The 21,965-nt window shown below is 40.9% G+C and overlaps 3 protein-coding genes and 1 non-coding gene across 8 annotated transcripts in view; 2 read left to right on the top strand and 2 right to left on the bottom strand.

The window, feature by feature from the left end:
• Window positions 1-13,458, bottom strand: part of lrrc7 (leucine rich repeat containing 7) — a 70,902-nt gene extending 57,444 nt beyond the window's left edge. Inside the window, exons 1-2 of the mRNA XM_017031177.2 lie at window positions 12,989-13,458; window positions 239-543 (exon numbers count right to left, since the gene is read on the bottom strand). The gene's annotated coding sequence lies outside the window, so the exon portion shown is untranslated. The remainder of the gene's footprint in view (window positions 1-238; window positions 544-12,988) is intronic.
• Window positions 13,459-14,567: 1,109 nt separating this feature from the next.
• Window positions 14,568-19,673, bottom strand: LOC103396247 (histone-binding protein N1/N2-like). Of its 5 annotated transcripts, none has more exons than XM_025053961.1 (15): window positions 19,516-19,673; window positions 19,000-19,053; window positions 18,476-18,586; window positions 18,306-18,386; window positions 18,052-18,158; window positions 17,535-17,876; window positions 17,134-17,204; window positions 16,975-17,042; window positions 16,816-16,889; window positions 16,467-16,655; window positions 16,056-16,228; window positions 15,859-15,942; window positions 15,704-15,778; window positions 15,168-15,302; window positions 14,568-14,775 (listed from the first exon to the last, which is right to left on the bottom strand). In XM_025053961.1, exons 1-15 carry the CDS (start codon window positions 19,548-19,550, stop codon window positions 14,737-14,739), a joined length of 1,638 nt encoding a protein of 545 aa, XP_024909729.1. In that variant the 5' UTR covers window positions 19,551-19,673; the 3' UTR covers window positions 14,568-14,736. The 5 variants fall into 5 exon arrangements, with proteins under 5 accessions (XP_024909729.1, XP_024909730.1, XP_008332495.1 ...); XM_025053962.1 differs by having other exon boundaries at window positions 17,134-17,201; XM_008334273.3 differs by lacking the exon at window positions 15,168-15,302.
• Window positions 19,674-19,783: 110 nt separating this feature from the next.
• LOC103396304 (glypican-5-like) overlaps window positions 19,784-21,965 on the top strand; it is a 36,393-nt gene continuing 34,211 nt past the window's right edge. Inside the window, exon 1 of the mRNA XM_017031263.2 lies at window positions 19,784-21,323. Within this exon, the coding sequence (XP_016886752.1) occupies window positions 21,146-21,323 (178 nt within the window). The 5' untranslated portion in view covers window positions 19,784-21,145. The remainder of the gene's footprint in view (window positions 21,324-21,965) is intronic.
• trnam-cau (transfer RNA methionine (anticodon CAU)) lies at window positions 19,925-19,997 on the top strand. Its single transcript has one exon. It is a non-coding gene; the product is annotated as a tRNA-Met (tRNA).

The following is a 21,965-nucleotide window of genomic DNA, read 5'->3' as shown; positions in this document are numbered from 1 at the left end:
ATTTTAAGAGCATCAATTTGCATAATCACATCAGGTTTGGAAATTACGCCTTCACTTCAGTTATGCAAAGATTTGTATTCTTAGTTATGTAATTTTCTTGTAAATCCTGTTTGTGTTTTGCTTCCTGCCATCACATGCCCCCCCCATCCCGCATCCCCCAGGTTTCCTACCTGCTTCTTGTAAATCCTGTTTGTGTTTTGCTTCCTGCCATCACATGCCCCCTCCCATCCTTTCCTACCTGTACTGTTGGCCAATGAGGAGTTTCAGATGCCGGTGTGTGTGGAGATGGTCCAGCTGTCAGTCACCCTGGAGATCAATAACGGGTGGAGCTTATATCCCTGGGGGACCGTCTGTGGTTGGTCAGGTTCATCTCCCCTTACCCTGCCCACTGGGCCTGTGCAAGGCCTTATGGGTACCAGACTCTGCTGACCATGGTCTTGTGTTTGTAGTTTCTTAAGTTTGTTGTAGTTGCTGTTGTTGTTGTTGTTGTTGTTGTTGTTGTTGTTGTTGAGCCTTCTCTTTTGTCGTCCTCATACAGGGCCCCTGTATGAAAACAAATTAAATGTAAATTAAGTAAACTTAATTTATTACAACACGATGGCGAGAGAGCAACACATACAACAGGGACCAGGGATCTCTGACCTGTTATAGAACCCTGATCTGGGGTGTATGCCCTCACCTGGTGACAGCTGGTATTGCCAGTTGCACAATCCTAAACATGATAAAGTGGTAGAAATGTAATTAATGAATGTTATGATGAAATATGACTGGTGTTAAATCACAGTCTGGGACGTCACAAAATAGCATAGAGCTAGAGCTACTAGAGTTTATGTCGTTCTGAAATGTGGTTTTACAAAAACGTTCCCACCATTAAATCAAATAAATTGTGCTTAAAAAGTCAGCCTGGCAGAGTTAAGTCTGTGTTTTGTCACATCTCAGTGGAAACAAAGTGACTGCTGAGCATCAACACACAACAATAGCATTATTCGCTTTTCTCTCCTGCAGATTTCTTCGTCACTCGGCGGTTCATTAAGGCTGAGCAGACAACTGATGTATATTCACACGAACTTGCAAATGTGTTTGTGGGTTTTGAAGCCCAATCGTGAATGACTTGTTGTGTCGTTTTAACACGCTGCTAATCTAACGCAATAATGTGGGAATGCTCTCCTCCATGGCAGCTCCGCATGAGTCATTGTCAGGTTTGTCATAACGACAAAGGCCTGCGTGGAATAAATGGCGATGATTACAGACAGAGTGGGTTTCCAGCCCGGATACCAGCAAACACTGTACGTAAATATACGAACTTGTATCGGCTCAGTATATTCACTGGATCATCTTAAAACACTCACTGTTGTCACTATTTCAGCAAATATAAATACGTACCTTTACTGTCTGTTGATTTACAGGTATTTGTCACCTTTGAGGAGTTCATATTTGTCACTGAATTGTGCTAAAAAAAATCCCATTTGTATATAATAAAATATCAATAAATATAATGTTCATAAATTACAATTATTGAGTTTCAAGACTTCAATCAATCTGTCAAAAATTACAATTATTGAGTTTCAAGACTTTAATCAATCTGTCAAATTTCTATATTTTGTATATAGTGATAGATTAATTTCTATTTATATATTTTGTATATAGTGATAGATATTTTTTAAGTTGTTAAAAAATATTAGGTTAAGTTCTACATTTTATTAGGTTTACCTTTAGCAAAAATCTTCATCTTATTTTTGACCTATTTATGTCATATTTGTCATTTATACTTATATTTCAGATTCAGATTCTTCTGTGACCTTTGGCCTTTGTGTAGCCAATTTAATTACTGTACCCTACAGTGTTTCAGCTCTGATTGTCCGAGGTGTAAGAGTCAGACAACCAGGAAGCCTGTGATTACAGAATGTTTATTTAGAAGAGCAATAAAAAAATTAAAAATATATATTTTTTCCTGTGATTACAGAATGTTTATTTAGAAAATCAATAAAAAAATTTAAATTTTTTTTAAAATTCTTTTTAAGGCCTAATTTTATATATTAATATATTAATATATTTCAGAAGCAATAAGTACAAAGTGTTCACAAAGTTAATACTGTGTCTACACAGAGACTTGAACAACGTTTTAACCCTTTCCTCCTCCTTTCCTCACCACAGTTGGTGCTGCAGTTCCACTGTAACCCTGCAGGTGTCAGCCGGGCTGAGGCATTAATTGAAGATTGATTCATTCATTCACAAGGCCGCAGTAATTACAACACCTTCACTAAACAGAGGTTCCCACACAATCGATACAGTCATTGGTTCATCGCCTCCTCGTGGAGCCAATCGATGCATTTTAAACAGAGAAACACACGGTACTTAAAGGTACAATCGAAACTTTTCAACCGCCCTGCGAACTCCAGTCCTCCTTGAATCGTTGTATGAAAATTATTTTCAAGAAACAAGTGTTTTCTGCCTTTTTCTCCTCCCCCTTAAATCCATTCACCTCCATCTGTTTGTAGGCCCGCCCTCCAACCATGTCCGTCTTGGCAAACAGAGAAGGAGCCAAGGGTGAATTAATAAAGGAGTGAAAGTGGAGCACAACTCCCTGAGGAACGCCTGTTTCTGGGACGCTCACGGGGAGCAAGACCAAACACAGGCTTGTGTGCGCACACACACACACACACACACACTCACACACACACACTTTCCATGGTAAAGAAGCATGTGTATGCTGCTCATGTCTTACTGAGGTGACGAGGTGGGAAAAGTAGGAAACACGGGAGAAAACAATCCATACGGTCTTTTTTCTGCAAGGAGGGCTTTCAAAGGGGGGGGGGGGGGGGGGGGGGGGGCAGAGGAGAAAGGGAGGGAGAGAGGAAGGGAAGAGCGACGTGTGGAGGGTTGTGGAAATGACACCCAAGTTCATGAAAGTGACACTGCCTCAAAAACACCCTGTGTTTTCTTCTGTTTCTCCTTTTTACCTTGTTTTGACTTTTTCAGATTAGACTAGACTAGATTAGATTAGATTAGACTAGATTAGATTAGATTAGATTAGATTAGATTAGATTAGATTAGATTTGATTAGATTAGATTAGATGTTTGGAAATGTCATTTTTAAGTTTTTAATCGTAGGATGAAAACATACAGAGAGAAAGTTGCGCCTTAAATGCAACACAAAACACCCAACATTTTTCAATGATCTGTTTTAAACTTCTAGTTACTCGACAGTGTACTCTAACACCTTAACACACTGTGTTCCAAACTGAAGGGCTGAGTAATTAGCTGTAACTGCTGCTGGGAAAGGAAAGTATGTTTAATGTCTGACTTCTTCTGTACGTGAACGTAATACACACAGTTCATTTGAAAATGTTAGAACCAAGAGAGAGGAAGAAAGACAGAAGCCAGAACAAGTAACTGTGTGAGGGAGGGAGGGACGGAGGGAGGGACGGAGGGAGGGAGACAGAAATGCACTCGCAGAAGCCCAGGGGGTATCCTGCTATCCCAGAATGCCGTGCTGCTCTAACCTACTTTGGTATTTCTGTTTCTGCCTTTGTCTCTGCTGTGATCTGAGTGGGTTTGCTCTCCTTATCTGAACGACTTTTCTTCACACTTTTGTTCTTGTTCTTCCACCGTGTGAGAACACAAGTGAACGGGCCGACACATGTTCGTACCTGTGCAGGTCAAAGGTGGGGACTTCCTGTCTGTAGGCCTCAGGATCAGTGACTCTTTAGAAAGACATGGGACGAGACTTTTATTCTTTTGTGCGAGCACACACACACACACTCACACAGACACACACACACACATAGTCAACAATGATGGATGTGATGATGAGGATTAGGAGCAACTTAGGATTTAAAAGACTCCCATCATCAAAGCACCTGTGTGAGTCACACACTGTAAGTATGTGTGTGTGTGTGTGTGGGTGGGTGTGTGTGTACGCTGCACATATATTTATATTTATGAATGGGTGAGTGCGTGTGAGTGTATAGATCTGTGTGTCTTTAGTGCAAGTGTGTTTCTGAGATGAGCAGAGATGAGTGGGCAGCCTGACGACCAGCTCAGCAACACACGCTGCCATGGAAACTAATGAGCGCAGCTCAGGAGAGAGAAGATCTGTCTGTGATCGTATCTGCACCGTGTCCGTCTCTCATACGAGAGGGGAACGGCTGTCGATGCATATCACCGTGATCAACGGGCTAAACATGACGAAGGTCAGAGGTCATCCCAGTCATCAACCCTAATTTATTATTTTTTGTTACTTTCACAATATCCAACACATTTGTGAAACCTATGCCAAAATATAGTTAGACATAATCCCAAAAAATTAGCTTCCAAAAAACATTTTGCCTCAGATTTCTCAAGCTTAAAATCAATAAAGTTTTGCAGAAAAAAACTAAAATGAAGAGAACTTTGGATTTGAATACGCTAAATAAGTAAATATCTCTGTGACAGTTTAAGGATTTTACCCCACACAATCATTGGTCAGTGTTTGACACCACGTACCGAAAACATATTCTGTAACAAAAGCTACAAAGACACTGAAGATATTTAAATCACACTGACATCCATTTTACAACTAGGTGACTAACCTAGTCCTAAAAGACATCAGAGTTCCTCAATTAACCACTAGGCGGAGCCCGAGTACCACCTGTTGTACACGTCCCATAGATTGAGAACCAATGGCCTATGCAGTAGATATTTTCTGAAGACGTGTGGATGCATGAGGTATTGTATCTAATATTTTTCAATTTATGCAAAAAACAATTTAAAAAATAAATCTTATTATCATTCTGATTGATGAGAAAATGTACCTCTTAAAATCCTGTTCCTCAGATATGGCTGAAGAACAAGACTGTTACAACTGGAGCCAGGGCTCCACCTGCTGCATACTCAGGAGCATGCAAACACACACACACACACACCTAGAAAATGGCTAAAATAAATATAATTAGCTGCAAACAATTGTCTCGAACTCCCTAAAAAAAGGTTAAAAGTTTGGGGTTTTTTTTCCTCTTGATTTTACAACAGATACGATTCTTATTATATTCCTCATTTTTAGTCATAATAATTCTACAGGATCTATTTTTCTGGTCAAGTTTTGACCACTGGTTAAAACACACAAAAAAAAAATTGCAGAAAAAAAAAAAAAGAAAAATTCTGAATGAAGCTAATAGTGCTACTGTTAATCGTGTTAATTTATTTCAGTTTCAGGATTCCCAGATTTGATTAAGCCTGGCAGAGTCAGAACAGTATGGCCAGCCATGCTGCTGATTATTTACACAGTAAACAATGAATGGTGCAGACAGCAGATGGCACTGTGAAAGGATCACAGGAAACTACAGTGGACGGATGAAGTGCCAGAGCAGCCAGTGATTTACTGGCCTTCTCTGATAGGCCGGTGGTTTTTTCTCCTGTTTCTTTCTGTAATCACTTCAGTGACATCAAACTTGGTGAGGACATCCGACCAACTTCCTGTGTTTCTCAGCATTCGCTGTATGAGTGGCTCAGACTAATTAATGTGTGTGTATGAATCAGTGGCCAACTGTGGGGTCAGTGGGGTCACCGGGCCTTCTGTGATCAGACTCTCTACAGAGAGAGAGAGAGAGAGAGAGAAAGAGAGAGAGAAATCCACTCTAAATGTGTGAGGTCATACATTGGTTCAGAGACTGATTTCATGCTGCAAGATTAGTTTGCACAGCACTAGCTAAGCTGCAGAGTTACAGACATGAAAAGGTTAATTACAGTAAGGTTTCACAAGAAAAAAGCAGAGTTACAGACATGAAAAGGTTAATGACAGGACTTTAAAGGTTTCACAAGAAACATTATTTAATAATGATCTTTTTTAACTTTATGGATCATATATTTATTTATTCTGCAAAAAACAAATCACTCTTTTTTACATGTCTATAACGTCTAATAATTGAGAATCCCATCATAACCATTTACTTTCTTTATTTTAAAGATATACCAGCAATTTTTCAAAATAGTACGTCCATCTGACTAAAGTTGCAAAGATGTTTTATTATGAAAACGTACTGCTTCCTAATAATCATTTAACGTTCTTTAATGTTCCTTAAAGTCCAGTTCCATCCAGTATTAGCCATCCGGGTCGTATCGCTTGCATTTTAAAAGGAAAGATAACATAAAACTCTTAATATTCTCTATGAGCAATACTGGATGCTAAAACCTGTGTCTTTTAGCCTGCAGCCCACTTTCCTTTTTTTTCATCCTTCCAAAAATATGTTTTGGGCACCACTGGGCCAAAGTAATATGTGAACTAGGTCATTAGCCCCATATTCATAAAGGCACGTCTAAAAATAATCTGTGACACCTTCACAACACTCCTTCACAGACTGTCCCAACTACCAGAACAAAGCTGCGCTCACTTTTTAAACAAACTTTAGGATCACAGAGACAGAGACAGAGACAGAGACAGAGACGACACCACACCGTCCTCTGTATCCCACAGCAGCTGATGTCATTAAACTATCATCATCAAATCCAGCAGGACTCACCATGAGATGTTGTGATTAGATGATGAGCAGAGCTCTGCTCTCTGTTTTACTGCCTTCAGGAGAAACAACAGGAATTTGTCACATCGGAAATAATGGATTATTATTTTGAAAACTTCATTTCGGTCGAAGCGTTTGGATCAGAAAATGCAGTTTTTCTTAGGTATTCCATCAGTCATGTGGCCTCACCTGCACTTCCTGGTCTGATGTGTGACATCAGAAGTGGGCTGTGACCTCATAACAACTTCTGATTGGTTCAGTGGTTGGCCTTGTGTTAGAGAATGAAAATACTGCATAGAAATGTGTTTGTGTATGATGATGAATCATTTAGAAATATTATTAGGGAAATTTAGGGAATTCTTTTATCAGTATTGGTTTTCTTCCACAGCAGTGAGAACCACTGACCATGTCTGTAATATCCACTGGTCGTCACCTACTGGTAAAGTGCTCCATAATAGTTTGGTGGACATTGATGGTATGACTCACCCCTTTTTCACTCTCTCTCTCACACACACACAAAAAAAACCTCACATGCAACGAAGGATTTAAAAAGAATCCCATGTTAAAATTTTAACAAAATCAAAAGTAACAACAGATTTACAAGAGGAAAAAAGACGTCGGACCTATTGGTGTACAATACAGGAGAATATGAAGACACTCAGAGTGTGTGTGTGTGTCCATGGGCATCCTGTGCTTGTGGGCGGACAGTGAAGCAGAGATGTCATGTTGAGCAGAACATATCTGCATATTCATAACTGAACATCTAACACACAAACGTTCACATACAGAGAGAGAGAGAGAGAGAGAGAGAGAGAGAGAGAGGCAAAGGTGAGCACAGGTGTAAAGGAACCATCGGCAGTCAAATGTAAAGACGGGAGTCGTGTTAAGAAGGAAATCAAGAGACAGCAGGGAGTGGTGGAGAGACAAGGTGAAGTGGAAGAAAGATAGAATGTGAAATAGGAAAATGTATCTAGATACAGAGAGAGAGAGAGAGAGAGAGAGAGAGAGAGAGAAAGATAAGGAATGAGTGGTAGGCAGGAGACTGTGTGGGTTGACTTTGTCTCCTGGGTGCTATGGTAACATAGAGAGCCTCAGCTAAATCGAGGGAAGAGGAGAGGAAAGGAGAGGAGAGGAGAGGGGGGGAGGGGGGGGGGGGGGGGGGGAGAGGAGGGGAGAGGAGAGGAGAGGAGAGGAGGGGCGAGGGGGGGGGGGGGGGGGAGGGGAGGGGAGGGGAGGGGGGGGGAGGGGGGGGGGGGGGGGGGGAGGGGAGATGCACCGAGCATCAACACACTGCTCCTGCCAAAGTCTCCCGCCTTCAAACAACTCCAAACAAGTTACAGCACCGAGTGAATCTGCAGACTCCCCCTCGTCGTCACCTTCCATGTGACAATGACAATAGTTTATCTCATCTTAACTCAACATCCTGCAAAAACGCAGAATCAGATCCACCTGATTTCAGGTTCAGCTTCCTTCCTTTTCTGCACAAATGAAGTTAATTAACTCACTCTCAGTTTTTCAGCTTTTTTTCAATGTCATAATTAATGAACATATTAATTTTTGACTGTGATTTTAACTGTGTTTTATCTTCACTAATACTGTGAGACAACATTATGATATAGTAGAGTGTGTTACTTTGTCACTTAAGTAGCAAAAGTGAATTTGAAATGGTTAGCACGCAGCAGTGGCTTTAAATGTCAGTTTGTTTTCACTTTTCACATTTGATCCAAAAAGACGGAGGACGTTCACAGTTCACCGCAAACCATTCGGGTTTGGGTTTTTTTACCCTCTGCTGTATTTTTTAAAATGTCGGTGGGTGTTAACTGTGTTCCTTTTAGTTGTTGTTGTGACAGTTGATGGCATAAACAAAACTGCAAGGCTGCAAATGTAAGAGCCCTGTGTTGTATGGTCTGTTTTTATTACGTGTGCCCTGGAGCACAATTCTGAAAATTAATCATAACATGATTCAGCCTCATGATGTAAAGGGAACACTTCGTCAGCAGTCTATAAACAACACAACTGGCAACGGAGAGTGGAGCCGTTCTGCATGAGAGTGCAGGGAGGTCCATTTGTAAAATGAGGAAAAATTAGTAGAGGCCACAAGAGTAAACGCTTCTAGTCCCTTTAAGAAAATAAAGTTCATAATTCAATGAATAATTGTGTTGGTTTTTTGCAATAATTGCTCAGTAAACAGGAAAAAAAAAATCTAAAATCTGGTTCTACGACAGTTGGGCTGTGACCCTCAGTAGGTGCCCTAAATTATGGCGTGGATCCAGGTATTGATTACCATTATAGTTTTCTTTTTTTTTCAGAGGGTTTACAGCAGTGTTTTTCAAACTTGGGGTCCCTTGAACATCACCCTCCAGCAGATGGCGCCATAAGTCACCACCTCAGTGGCCCTACCCAAACGCTCTGTCCAACTATCGTAAAACTTTTGGTTGATTTGACATCACAGCAGTTTATTGCTGTGTCCCACCGGCCACACAAAACGGCTTGGCGGGCCGCATTTGGCCCCCGGGCCTTGAGTTTGCAAATATATTTTAAGGCTTGTACACACGCCCCTATATTGAAATGAAATAATTTTACCAAAAAAGATTAAATACTCTATTCTTCAAGATTAGCTAACATTTGATCCACATGTGGGATGTTCAAACGGTAACACCAAATGTGGGCCACTGAAGGTCCACAATCAGTTAAAGAGAAATATTATCAATGGACAAATTAACCTATTTCAAGATGGCTTTATTTAGTCTACTTCAGTTGTTTTAGTTGTTTTTGTTGTTGCTGTTTTGTCCCCCTAGAAATAAAGAGAAAAATAATCGGGGAGGTTGTTTACATCTCAAATTGTTTTCCTCGGCCTCGTTCCCTTCTTTGTCTCACACCTCTCTCTCTAATTTCCCACAGTTTCATAATCCCACTGAGAATGATGCAACCATACAGTAATGGTGCAGACAGACGAGCAAACATTCACAAACACACACACACACACACACACGGTCTGAGTTCATCCTCAAACAAATAATTAGTCGCAGCCTCAGAGTTGAAGCCGACATTAAAGTGTAAATTGTCTCACACTCACATTTCATAAAGAGCAGTAAGTGAGCTGTGAGTGAAGCGCTGCCTTCTAATTACGTCTCTGGTGAATTACCACCATTACATTAAGTACATTTGCCAGGGGCCGTCCACAGCCTAACGGCTGGAGGAGGATCGTTCTTCATTCAGCAGGTCAGAGGTTCCATTTCAGCTCTGTGCCAATGTGTCCTTGGCAAGACTGACAGCCACACGTTATATGAAGAAAGGCAGCCATCGTTCAAACGTGAGCCCAGTGACGTGTTGATCAGCTGTGGTGTTGACCCCTGAAGAGGGGGAGCTGACTGCACATGAGGTCACAGAGGTCATTCATTAACTCACTCTGGGAGGTCAGCATCTTATTAATATACTAGAATACGAGCTGAAGTAGTCAACAGGAGAAGTAAAGCATATCAGACAGTATTGTTTTTTTTAAATAGCTTACCCTTCTGGAGAATAATAATAATAAAAAAAAACAAGCAAAATGTATTAAAAATGTTGACAAAGGACAATGGTTTGAAAGCTCTGGCTCCCAGGCCACATGAGGCTCTCAAGGCTGTTTGTAAATTGTTGCTTGCATTGAATGTCTTATACAGAAAAACTTGAAAAATAAAAAAAATAAAAAATGAAATTTGGTCCAAAATTTTTTCCAACTGGTCAAAACAATACTACAGTAAATAGTAGAGCTGTACTGTAATTGTACTTTATGCTGTAATTGTTCTGGGATTTGAAAGGTAAAATAACATTTTTGTGGTTTTGGCAAATTATATCTACTAGGTCAGTGGTGTCAAACTCAAATTCACAGTGGACCAAAATAAAAACTTGGACTAAGACTCGGGCCAAACTATTTTTTTTTTAAAACAAATTAAAAAATTGACAGCAAAAATTTTTGGTGCTGAATTGTGTCACAATATATGTAAATATACAGTAATATAATATATGTCAGTAAACAATAAAGAAAAGTGAGGAACCACAGATTGACTATAACAGTATTATTTAATAAAAGTAATATAATAATAAAGTCTTTACCATATGACACATTTGAAAAAAGTTTAAAGAGTAAAAATCCTAAACGTGCTGGATCACACGACGACGTGTGATCCAGCAGATTCTCCCAGCCAAACCACTGATTTCAGTCCAACACCTGCACCGGCGACCCCCTGCCACCGACGTGACCCTTCCAGCTGCTGGACATGTCTGTGAATCAGTCGGTGCAGTGAGTGTGGATGCCATGTACTTGTGATGCTGTGGGATGAAATCACACCCTCTCTCTCCCCACTGTACCACTGCTCTGCTTATACAGCAATCTGATGAGGCAGAAAGCAACTCCAAAGCTTCGTACGTACAGTAGACGGAGCTGTGAAGATGAGAGGTTTCCTCCCACGCAGGCAGGCGGACAGACAGGCAGCAGCTCTGGGGACGCAAACAGCTCTTCTGTGATGCTATAGAATGGATGATTATTTCTCAGTGATGGCAAACAGGACGCCTGCAGTCTGTACTTACAGCTAAGGGTATGTGTTGTTGAACTGCAACAGCAGAGAGGATCAGACCTGTGGTCACGAACCTCATCTCATCTGAAACTGAATCTACCATCAATTCCAGCCTGGTGACAGTAATGGGACATCTGCACAGCTGCCATGTTGGAATGAGTGAGTTTGGAATACAGTTACGTGAGTTTGCTAACAGCAAGTTAGTTCCAAGTAAAAATGTCAGAAAAAGACGCAATAATAATCAAAGAGAGTAAAAACGTCCTCTTGGAGAGGCTACTTGAATCATTTTCAGTGTTGTAAACTCAAGTCTTATTAAGAGGAAAATGAACAATAAAGCACATCTAGACACAGGATTTCTGCCTGTGAGTTACACAGTGTATTCCCAAAGATTAAGCCGTTATTCAAACCCTGGTGTCACTCGGATTATTTATTATCTAACCTGTTCTTTGATCAGTTTGGAATTAAATTTAATTGACAAACGAATCGAAACACTCGACCTTCTGAGGAGAACCATTATCTGTGCCATAACTTGAACAAAAAGTTCCACTGAGACAATTCAAAAAGCAAGCGTTTCTTCACAACAGAATTTACACATGTTTAATATGAGATCCTGGGTTTTTTGGATGATAAACCCCCTTTTTAAAGACATTATTAAAAAAATAAAATTTAACTGATTTTAAAGACATTATTAAAAAAATAAAAATTTTTTTTTTAGTATCTTATTGAAAAAAGTGATAAAAAAAGGTTTGCATATTTTTTGGTGGTCCCAAACATTCTCCCCTGACCTGCTGTATTTTTGACCCTCTGGTCTTAAGTGCCAGTTAAATTTTGTCCTGAATGTTTCCAGATGTACAATCCAAACCCCTGGAGTTAAAACGCCATGACACTGACCGGACCCTCTGACTCTGCGACAGGTAAAGTCCTCGTCCTGCAGCATTTATGAATTCACTGAAGCGTAAAAAGACTCTTCCATTATGTATCTGGAGCTTTTCTACCTGACAGTGAGGAGATCGTGAGCCATGAACTCAACACTGAAAAGATCTTTCATGTCACCACACTGTGGCCTCACCATCACACTCTCTGTGTCACTGGATATTTTTAGAAATGGGAGTAAAAATAAAAATCCCATAACCAGGAAGAAAGAACCCACTCGCCCACCGCCCAAACCCCAGCATCTACAGGTGGGGCTGCCAAGAACTGCTGACGATAAAACCAGATAATGAAAAAAGACTGCAAACAAAGTCCCTGACGGTTGTTAACAAAGTCCTGAGGAACCCAGGTGTCATCTGAGCTGAGGTCACATGTGCTGATCTAAGGGGGACTCCTAGTGTCCCGGAGGGTCCAGGCCCAGGAACGTTTGGGGGTCTTTACATTAAACGTGACCATGTCAGAAAGGACACATCTGTCCATGACAACTAGGTGGAGACAAGCCTAACACTGAGCTCATTGTCTTTCACATGAAGACTGACATTTACACTGTCCAACATACAGTCTCCACAGTACCACTGGGGGGGGGGTCTGCCAACTGTTGGAGGAGAATGATGGAGTAGAGAGATGGAGTGTTATGTAATTAATTCTCCTCCTCCCATGCAGATACAGTAGTCCAGCCTGGAAAAACCCTAGCTGGCCTCAGCTGTTACTGTAGCCCTGAGTGAGTGACACTGTTCACATACAGACATCCATCAGTCCGGCCTCTGGGAACCGGTACCGGTACTTAGCTACAGCCACTGCATAGATGATACTGTAAAAGCTGCAGCTGGAGTAAAGTAAGGGTTTTATACTGTAACAGCCACGCAGCATGCAGAGAATCTGTCTCACTGTCTCACTGTCCCACACACACACACACAGAGAGACCAGAGGAATGTCTCTGCTGTGTTCTTCAGTGCTGGTGTCCAAAGCCAAGAGAGGCAGCAGAAAAGTGATTCAAAGCTCTCTTACCAACAATTTCCTCCTCTTCAGGAATCCTCCGTCTCCTCTCCTCTCCTCTCCTCTGCTCCCCTCTCCTATCCTCCCTCACTAGCCGGCTTTTTTCAGCGCTCCTGCTTCCATCGCTACACAGTAAAGGGCTCAAAAGGAAGAGAGCAGGAAGGACTCTAGATGGTTAGCATTCCTGTGGCTCCCGTCTCCTCTGTCCTCTCCTCTGGATTTCTACACACTGAGGCTGGAGCATCAGGAGCATCAGTGATACTCAGCTGCAGGAGGCTGTACGTCAATCACACAGGTAACCAAGGGAACAGCTGGGTCCGCCCCCCAAGCCCTTGCCGATTGGCTGCCTGAGAGGGAACCCAAAGTCACAAGTCCTGGCAGATCCACAGATGGGTACCGAGAGCTGTGGTGGGATCACGCACTGAGCCGAGCGAACAGTACTGGATTGCAGTACTTGTGAACTCCCCCTCTCTCTCTCTGTAGCCCGCTCTCTTCCTCTCGCTCCCTTTTTCTCTCTCTCGCTCTCTCTCTATGACTTCAGAATCTGCTGCTTTATTTTACAGTTGCCTAGCAACAGACTGGCAAGTGTGAGTGTGAGTATGTGCAGCAGAGGAGGAGGGAGATGTGGGAGAGAGAGTTCAAGTTCTCCACTCTCTGACTCGATATCTTTCTCTGTCCCTCTGTTAAAGGTTTTGATGGATGCTGAATATGTTAGCTCTCACCTGGAACATTATCATCAGCAGCAGCCTTCTGTGGGATTTATTTCATTTTGTATGGCTTCTTTGGATAAATGACATCTAAAAACCACCAGGTGTACTTGATGAAAAATGAAGGAAAAAGTTAAGTTATGCAACATGAAATAATTTGGAGCGAGTCAATGTGTTCATTCAAATTCCAATATTTCCACATCTTTCTTCATTAAAATATTTTTTCTGCTTTTCTAACATTGACTTTTTTGAACTGCATATTAAAGCATACGCCACCTGCTGTCTCAGTATAATTAGTGAAGCTTCTGTCAAACCTTTCTTCAAACTATAGAAGCTCAATTTCTTCAGTTCATTTAGTTTTGGGCAACATGTAGATTGTAGTCTACATAAAAACCAACAGAGGTCAGTATATATTATAATGCATCATAAATGTTAATGTTTAACCTGCTCAGTTTGTTTTTTTAAAGTAAATAGACAGATTCTATTTTTTTTCCTCTGCCAAAAACAGAAGAAATTCTTGGAGGGGAAAAACTGGATGCGAGAAGTTTCCCTCTGAGGAACTAACCCGGAGGACCTGGTGTCCCTGCAGAGAATAGTACCAAGAAGCTGAGCATATTTCTGCTGTTAGTCATTTTTCTTTTTTTAATACAAAGATTTCTAACAAAACTGTTTATACAGAGCCCCTAAAGGGGCATGGTGCTCTCCTGAAACTTTAAGGTGTATATCACAAAGGTTCAGCTGCACACAATAGAAGAAAATAGCATTATACAGTCAATGACAAAGAGGATATTTGAGAAAAGAAAAAAAAATAAAAAATAAAAAAAGTTATTTTAGGCCTGAAGTTACTACTGTGCTTTAAAGCATAAAGACATGACAAAACTTCAGATATGCAAATCGTTTATTTATTTTTTTTTTTTTTACTTCAAGTATACAAAAAGTGAACAGACAAATCTTGTGAAAATGAATTATTTACAGGAGAGAGAGGAAAAAAAAAACTGCTGAAGTTGGAGCAGGTCATGTGCTGGTTTTCAGAGATCAAACACATGTGGGCCGTCACGCTGAAGACTGGACAGAGGCCGACTGGTTGGCAGGCTGCAGGAAGAAACAAGTGGGTTTTGATCAGAAACGTAGAATGAAATAACACAATTTGAGGGAGTGGGTTCAGCTACTGCATCTTTGGAACGCAGGTTGCCAGATGTGGATGCAACGGAGTGGAACCTGAAAAACTCCTCGTTTTTTGCATTTTTCCCAAGGTTTACCTTAGAGACCTTACAGTTCACATAAGGTCAACCACAGTAGCAGCTGATGCTACATCACCAGCCTAAATGCAGTGTAAAAAACCAAACTACAACCGTCAGGAGAGAATCATGTTTGATCAAAGGACCACGGGATTCATTCCAACTTCTCCCTAAAGCAGACCAGAAAAAGCTAACAAATGTCACCCCCTCTGGACAAGATCATGTCGAATAAACCCTATCACTCGCCTCCTGTGACTCTCCCTCTTGAACTCCATTGCCGTTGCGGGCAGTGGAGTCACCGCTGCCATTAAGTGTGGCTTCCTGTTTGGCCTGTTTAGCATCAGTTTCCTTTACTGGGCTCTGCTCCTCTTCTGGTTTCCTCTGCGTAGAAACACAAGAGCAGGACAAGGGGGGTAGGGTGGAAGAGGTAAAAAAAGATGACTGAGGATATTTTTTCAGAAGCGTATTTGACCGCCCGCCGCCATCAAATTCAAGTAATCAAACAGGTCATGCAGAACAACAATTAGCCCAGAATAAAAAAGCCTCTGCACAGACATGGAGCTCAACCACAAAACACACATCACAGCTACACTACAGCCACGATACAACAGCCACCACAACCTCTACAGATTAGACCCCAGAGATCATCATGTTATTGCCGTTTCATCAAAAAAAAAAAAAAAAAAAAAAAAAAAAAAAAAGGGGGGGGGGGGGATAGAAACTCAAGCTCCAAATCATCGATATTGGTCAGGACTTCGTCTTCAGTCGAGGCAGGGTCTTACCTTTTTCCTGACGAGGTGTGAAATATCAGAGACTGCTTTGGGCGGTGACGTGATGTCAGAGGATTTTACTGGGATCTGAATCAACAGAAATCACATTAAATTGTGAGTGATGGGAGTTATGTTGTGAGCAAAACTCAGTGGTAGTGGGGTCTCACCAGACTGGGTGCAGGAAACGCTGATGAAGACGACGCCCCTCCATTTTCACACTGGAATGCTGATGAGGTGGAGGCACCGCCACCCTAATAATGTCAAAAAGACAAATTTACTTAAACAAATCCAAAATTAAAATGTTCCCGCTGAAAGTGACCAGAACACAGGTCATATCTGAACAGCCCAGCTGGACTGGACTCACTAGTGTCTGCAGAATGGCCTGGGAGGCCGTGCTGGCCGTCCTCTGACTCTCCTTAGCATCTTCTACTTTCTCCTTGATTTCGGGCAAAAGCTGGTTCAACTCCTCCATCTCACATTTGTCTTCTGCCGCTCCATCTGCTCCCTCCGCTGCATCTATCACCTCCTGCAACATGGCTGGACACAAACTAATACTTCACTTCTGCTTCCTTACACCAGGCTTTAGGTTTCAATAATAATTGTTATAAAAGGAATTGACGTTGTAGGTTCCACTTAGCAAATACAGCTGAAATAAGTTAGCAAGCAGTACAAATAAATGTGTCAACAAATGTAACATTCAGAAGGGGGGAGGAAAAAAAAAAAAAAAAAAAAGTTTGGAGGAGGCCTGCTCAGACAACATCCTCAAAGGTCTCACCCAGACGAGTCTCGATGACTTTGATGGAGCTGTTGTAGTGCTGAATGGCCTGGTTGTACTGGTCCATGTAGCACAGCGTGGTGGCCACGTGGTAGTGAGTCTCCGCCAGCAGGCGACTGTGGGGGGGCAAGTGCTTCAGCTGCAGGGCAAGACACTCCTGGAAGTCTTCCAGGGCCTGTGGGTAGTTACCTGGACAGAGGTACAGTGTTAGTCATTCTACCCATGCGTTAAAATAATCTTTAACAATAAACAAAATTAAGGCCTAATTTCCACAGCCCTAGTTTGGATTTTACTTTGACGTGTAACTGGTCACAGTCTTTCATGCTGAAATCCATGCCTCATCACCTACCTGACTCAGCACTGACTTCTCCCAGTTTGAGATATGCTTGGGCTGCCATTAGCTGTTCATCTTTGTCTTCTCTCCTAAAGGAAGTAACAAAATACAACTGTAAAATCCTCATTGTTACCACTGTCAATCAGCCAACATTGAACTTGTCATCATGTTTACCTTTTATAGATGACTTTAGCCACTTCCAGCATCTCCCAAGCCAACTGCAAATTGCCAACTTCCTCTTCCTGAGAGGACCAAAAAAAAAAAAAAAAAAAAAAGTACAGGTTACAAACTGAACAGCTCAGTTACAATGAATGTGCAGATAGAGGAACTCACTTTCTCTTGCCCATTTTTCTCGCCATCTTCATCCTCATCGTCGTCGTCATCCTCATCATCATCATCATCATCTATTAAAAATGTTTTAAAAATAATTTCACAGAGCAGCATAGAGCCATTTCCAAAAGAAACCAACATCAGAAGTTAACTTTTAGTTAGTTTGTGCTGATTAACCTAAATATAGTTGCAAATTTAACAGTGGATCATGTTAATCTTATTAACACTGGGTGACAGAAACTTTGAACCTGTGAACCAAAGGAAACAAAGATGAAACAAAGTGATGTTTTTTCACCACTGTGCTCCCATCACCTTCTAAAAACCTTTTGAATCTGGTTACACTCACACCAACCCTGTGGTTCACCCATCAACACCACTGTTCTCTGTATTCACACAAGTACTGCCCTCTGGTTCTTCCTGTTCACCGTCTTCCTTGGATTTCTCCTCCTTTTCTGCCTCTCCATTCTGCTCTTTTTCAGCCACAGTTACTTTAGCAGGTGACCCACTAGCAGCAGACATCCCATTATTCACAGAGGCAGCTGGTTTCTCAGCAGCTTCAGTTTCGCCTTTCACAGGGGATTCAGAGACCTTCTCCGATCCATTCATGCCTTTCATCGGTGACTTGGCCACAGTGTTTTCTGTGGACTTTGGATCTGCTGACTCCATTTTTGCATCAGCTGATTTAGGCTTTTCCTGCTCTGCCATTGCGTCATACACTTGCTGTCGTAGCTCATCTCTAGTCTTTTCTGCACATTAGTGGCAGGAAAAAAAATGTTTGCAATTGTTACATTTGTCCAGTATAAATAATGGGAGTTGTGGTGTGCAGACTGACGAGAGTGACTGAGATATCAGGGGCATGATATCAAACTACTGGAGTTATAATGAAGTTTTAAAGTTGGGGACCCTTTCAGAAATCATTACCATCAAGGTTGGAGGCACTCTCAATATTCGAGTTGGGGGGTTGTTCTTCCTCTTCTGATTCTTCAGGAACTCCATCTAGTGCATTACCAAGGACACTGTTTTCCATCCTAAAGTAACACAGCAAGAGAGAAAAGTTTTGTTTAAACAGCATTGGTGGCTTTAAAAAAAAAAATTAATGTAGAAGTTCCAATGGGGACACGGTATTATTTTTATATAAAACAATAATAGCCTGGAGACCATTTGAGGTCACTGACCTGGCCAGCTCCAGTAGGGCTTTCCCACAGAGAAAAAATGCCTCACCACACTCGTCTGCAGTGTCTCCATACGCTGCAGCCCTGAAAAAAGTAAAATAAAACAAATTAACATTTACCATTAACTTTTTGTTTTTTGTCGTAATTTTCTGTCGTAGCACTTAAATACTCACAGCATGCCACAGGCTTCTTGGAAAACATTGACAGCAGACACAACATCTCCCATCACCAGATGTCTTTTCCCAGTGCCAATCAGTTTTTTTGCCTCTTCCATAACGTCAGCACTAGAAGAATAAAATCAACAAGTCGTCAATAAATGTAGAACTGAGGAGAGAACAAAGAAAGGTTGTCCAAAGAACAAAGTTCAGGAATTTGCCAACAGCAAACTATAGTTTCAAGTCATGTAGGTTTGTTTTACGCTTGACATGTGCGCATTTCTCATTGGCAATGTTTTGAATTTCAATTGAATGGAAATAGGAATGGAAATAGCATGGCACACAAAAAAACAAAAAAAAAAACAAACAAAAAAAAACAAAAAAAAAAACAAACAAAAAAAAACAAAAAAAAAAACAAACAAAAAAAAACAAAAAAAAAAACAAACAAAAAAAAACAAAAAAAAAAACAAAACAAAAAAAAGCAAAACTTTGGCTCAATGAGGCACGTACAATGACGAATAGTGTTGCCTCTGATCACTCACCCGTCCGAGGCTGCTGCAGCAGCTGCGGTTGATGAGCACGGCTTCTCCTCCACACTGGAAAAGTTCGAGAACTAAGTCAAATTTAAAAATAAACCACTGACACGTCAATGAATAGCCAAATCAAACGTAAGCACAAGTACAGCAAACATACACTTGAGTTACTGATTGCTCGGCTGATTGAGTTTTAAGAGCGACGTTAGCCTCATCGCTTTGTTATTAGCTCACTGTGGTTGTTAGCATGGCTCTACCCAATGTTTACATTTTCGTTACTTTTCAAGCGGCGTTAACACAGCTGCACCAGAAAGCCACTCTGACCAACGGAACCTTCTTCACAACAAAAATATCAAATTACTAGCATACAAAATACACACTGTCGTCTACGCTAGCAGCAAAGCTAATGGCTAATTCGCTGTGTTTGGCCTGTCGTCTACGCTAGCAGCAAAGCTAAGGGCTAATTCGCTGTGTTTCCGTTCGCTTTAGGATTGACAGCGGTAAAACATAGGGCAGACTCTTTACCTCTCAGAAGTGGAGGTGGACGTTTCCTCCGGCATACTGACTGGAAGACAGACGGATATAGCCACTGGAAAGACGGGGAATAGTCTTTGTGTTGTTTCTTAAATGAACCAGCCTACAACGCGTCTTTGTTGGCGCGCTTAAATAGAGAAAAGAGGGGTTACTGTTTCCGCCTCATCGTGAACGCGGGAGATTGGATTTAAAGGGCCCACAGCACTGAATAAGAGCAGACGCATGTAACGTCGAAAAAGAGCAAAAAAAACCCCCACCAGGTAAAGCTGTAAACAGGAAACGTGTTATGTCAAAATTGTACCAACCGTCAACCATGTGAATATAAGAAACAAAGAAATCAATGAACGAATATATGTCATCGAAATCCATTCAAAACTGGCAAAATAACAGATGATGTCAGGCCTCGTTGGCGCAGTAGGCAGCGCGTCAGTCTCATAATCTGAAGGTCGTGAGTTCGAGCCTCACACGGGGCAGTATTTTGTTATATCATCTTTCTACAGTTGAAAATCCGATTATACATTAAAAAAAAGTTCATTTTGGTTTGAATAATATTAGATCACATGGCCTTCATCGATTCTCATATCTAGGTGACAGATGAGAGTGGAATCCAACATGCCATTGACAAAATAAAAGCAGTAATTCCAGCATACTTACATTATAAAATAATTATTACATTACACTGTTTATAAAATATACAAAAGCATTAGCAGCTTTAACTGATTAGTATGTTATAATACACTTAGGTATTCCGCAGCTGAAATACATGATAAAATTAAATTATAGTGCAAGCATAGAGACAATAATTGCAGTCACTTTTACGCACACAATGGAATTATTCTCACTATATTAATCAATGGCCTCAATTTATATTAATAAATAATACAAAACTGTGCGTGAGGGCACGGAGTGAAAAAAGTATCTACCAATACCCAACTAATCCAACGGATGGCGCCAATGTTTAACTGTGGAGAACAGACTCATTTCATAGTTGCGTTTTCCAATTCCGTCCTTTTTGTTTAAAATTCCTTTTAAATGCGTTTGATTTTTGTTTCTTGCTCACTTATTTCTGATTAATTACTGTCAGACGGTTTATACAATGTTTGTGCAATATGTTAACATATAAAAAAATCAGCAACCGTTGAAACTGTTCACAAACGTTCTCCTCTCCAAATCTTAATCTTAAATCTCATTAGAAGCATCCATACTTGCACAAAAGAATCACAAAAACAGACAGAGAATGCAGCCCCTGTAGATTCTGTTGATGAAACACATCGCCATCCTGTTGCCAATTAGTGTTGATTGAACGGATTCATTTGATGTAATTTACATATTGAGCGACATTTCTTTACATCTTACCATCAATTAAAAACAAGCGCTAGCTAACCACAACAAATAAAGAAACGGCACTAAAAGGTAGCTCAACAGTTTCAGAAGTGTAATTAAAGTTGTTAAAATCCCCTGATTGGGCTCTACATACCTTATTGGATACCCCAACGAGAGAGAGAGAGAGAGAGAGAGAGAGAGAGAGAGAGGGAGCCACCTCAGATGGAGTTCTCGGTCTCTGTGCTCCGTACAGTCTCACACTCTTTATAACTTTATCACTCACCTTTGACATGTTGCGATGTTCCGTACAGCCTCACGACACGTGGATTTGTTTTGGCTGATTTTACTGCACCTGCTTGTTGCACCGGATAACGGCTATGCATCGGCCGACGGGGGCAGCTGTCATGAGGTGAAGACTGCGTACATGATGCGCCAGATAGGTCCAGTGGAGCTGGTGCCGGACAAACCAAGAACAGGTCAGTGACTGGCTTTACAACCGGTAACTGGGAGATAAATGTATTAGGTACAAGTATTTGGTAAAGTTTAGTAACATTTTTTTCCTCGAAATTCTTACAATCAATTTATACCTGAAATATTGCCCGACAGATCGATGAATTATTCTAAAATAAGTGTCTTAAATGTATTTATCACAATGCAATGGAGAATGTTTGGAAGTCGACTTTTTTCATCGATAAAGCACTGAATATTACGTTGAAAAGAAAACCAATTCAAAACAATCATAAAAACAGGTTAAACCAATAACAACTTGATTTTAGATTATATAAATATTCAGAAAAGAGACAAATAATACATATCTAATGCCAACACGAAAAGTGAAAAAAATGTGTAAAAATTCTACAACATAATACATGATATACTAAGCTTCGAGAAATGAAAGTCAACGGTTATATCTCTTCTTTTCAATAGATACACGATTGTATCTTGCAGCACACGTTACGTACAGATGTTATAGGACTATTCGATTTTCCTCTTCCATGAGTGTAACCTGCTGTTAAAGTTAAGTTGACAGGTTTAACAAGGAGTTATCTTCAAATATTGCTCTCAAGGACAATGATACTCAATGTTTTATTTCCTGTCCTGGGTTTGACATCATGACA

The sequence above is a fragment of the Cynoglossus semilaevis genome, chromosome 2 (assembly GCF_000523025.1).
Source record: "Cynoglossus semilaevis isolate Cse_v1.0 chromosome 2, Cse_v1.0, whole genome shotgun sequence".
Taxonomy (NCBI): domain Eukaryota; kingdom Metazoa; phylum Chordata; class Actinopteri; order Pleuronectiformes; family Cynoglossidae; genus Cynoglossus; species Cynoglossus semilaevis.
This window is presented reverse-complemented; position numbering and strand designations above follow the sequence as displayed.

Excerpts from the sequence above, each read along its gene's own strand:
- LOC103396247 (XM_025053961.1), bottom strand. The coding sequence starts at position 19,550 with ATGCCGGAGGAAACGTCCACCTCCACTTCTGAGAG. Across the intron at positions 19,054-19,515 it reads TCCACCTCCACTTCTGAGAG|TGTGGAGGAGAAGCCGTGCT; the intron begins GTAAAGAGTCTG and ends GAACTTTTCCAG. Across the intron at positions 16,890-16,974 it reads GCTAAAGTCATCTATAAAAG|GAGAGAAGACAAAGATGAAC; the intron begins GTAAACATGATG and ends TACTTCCTTTAG.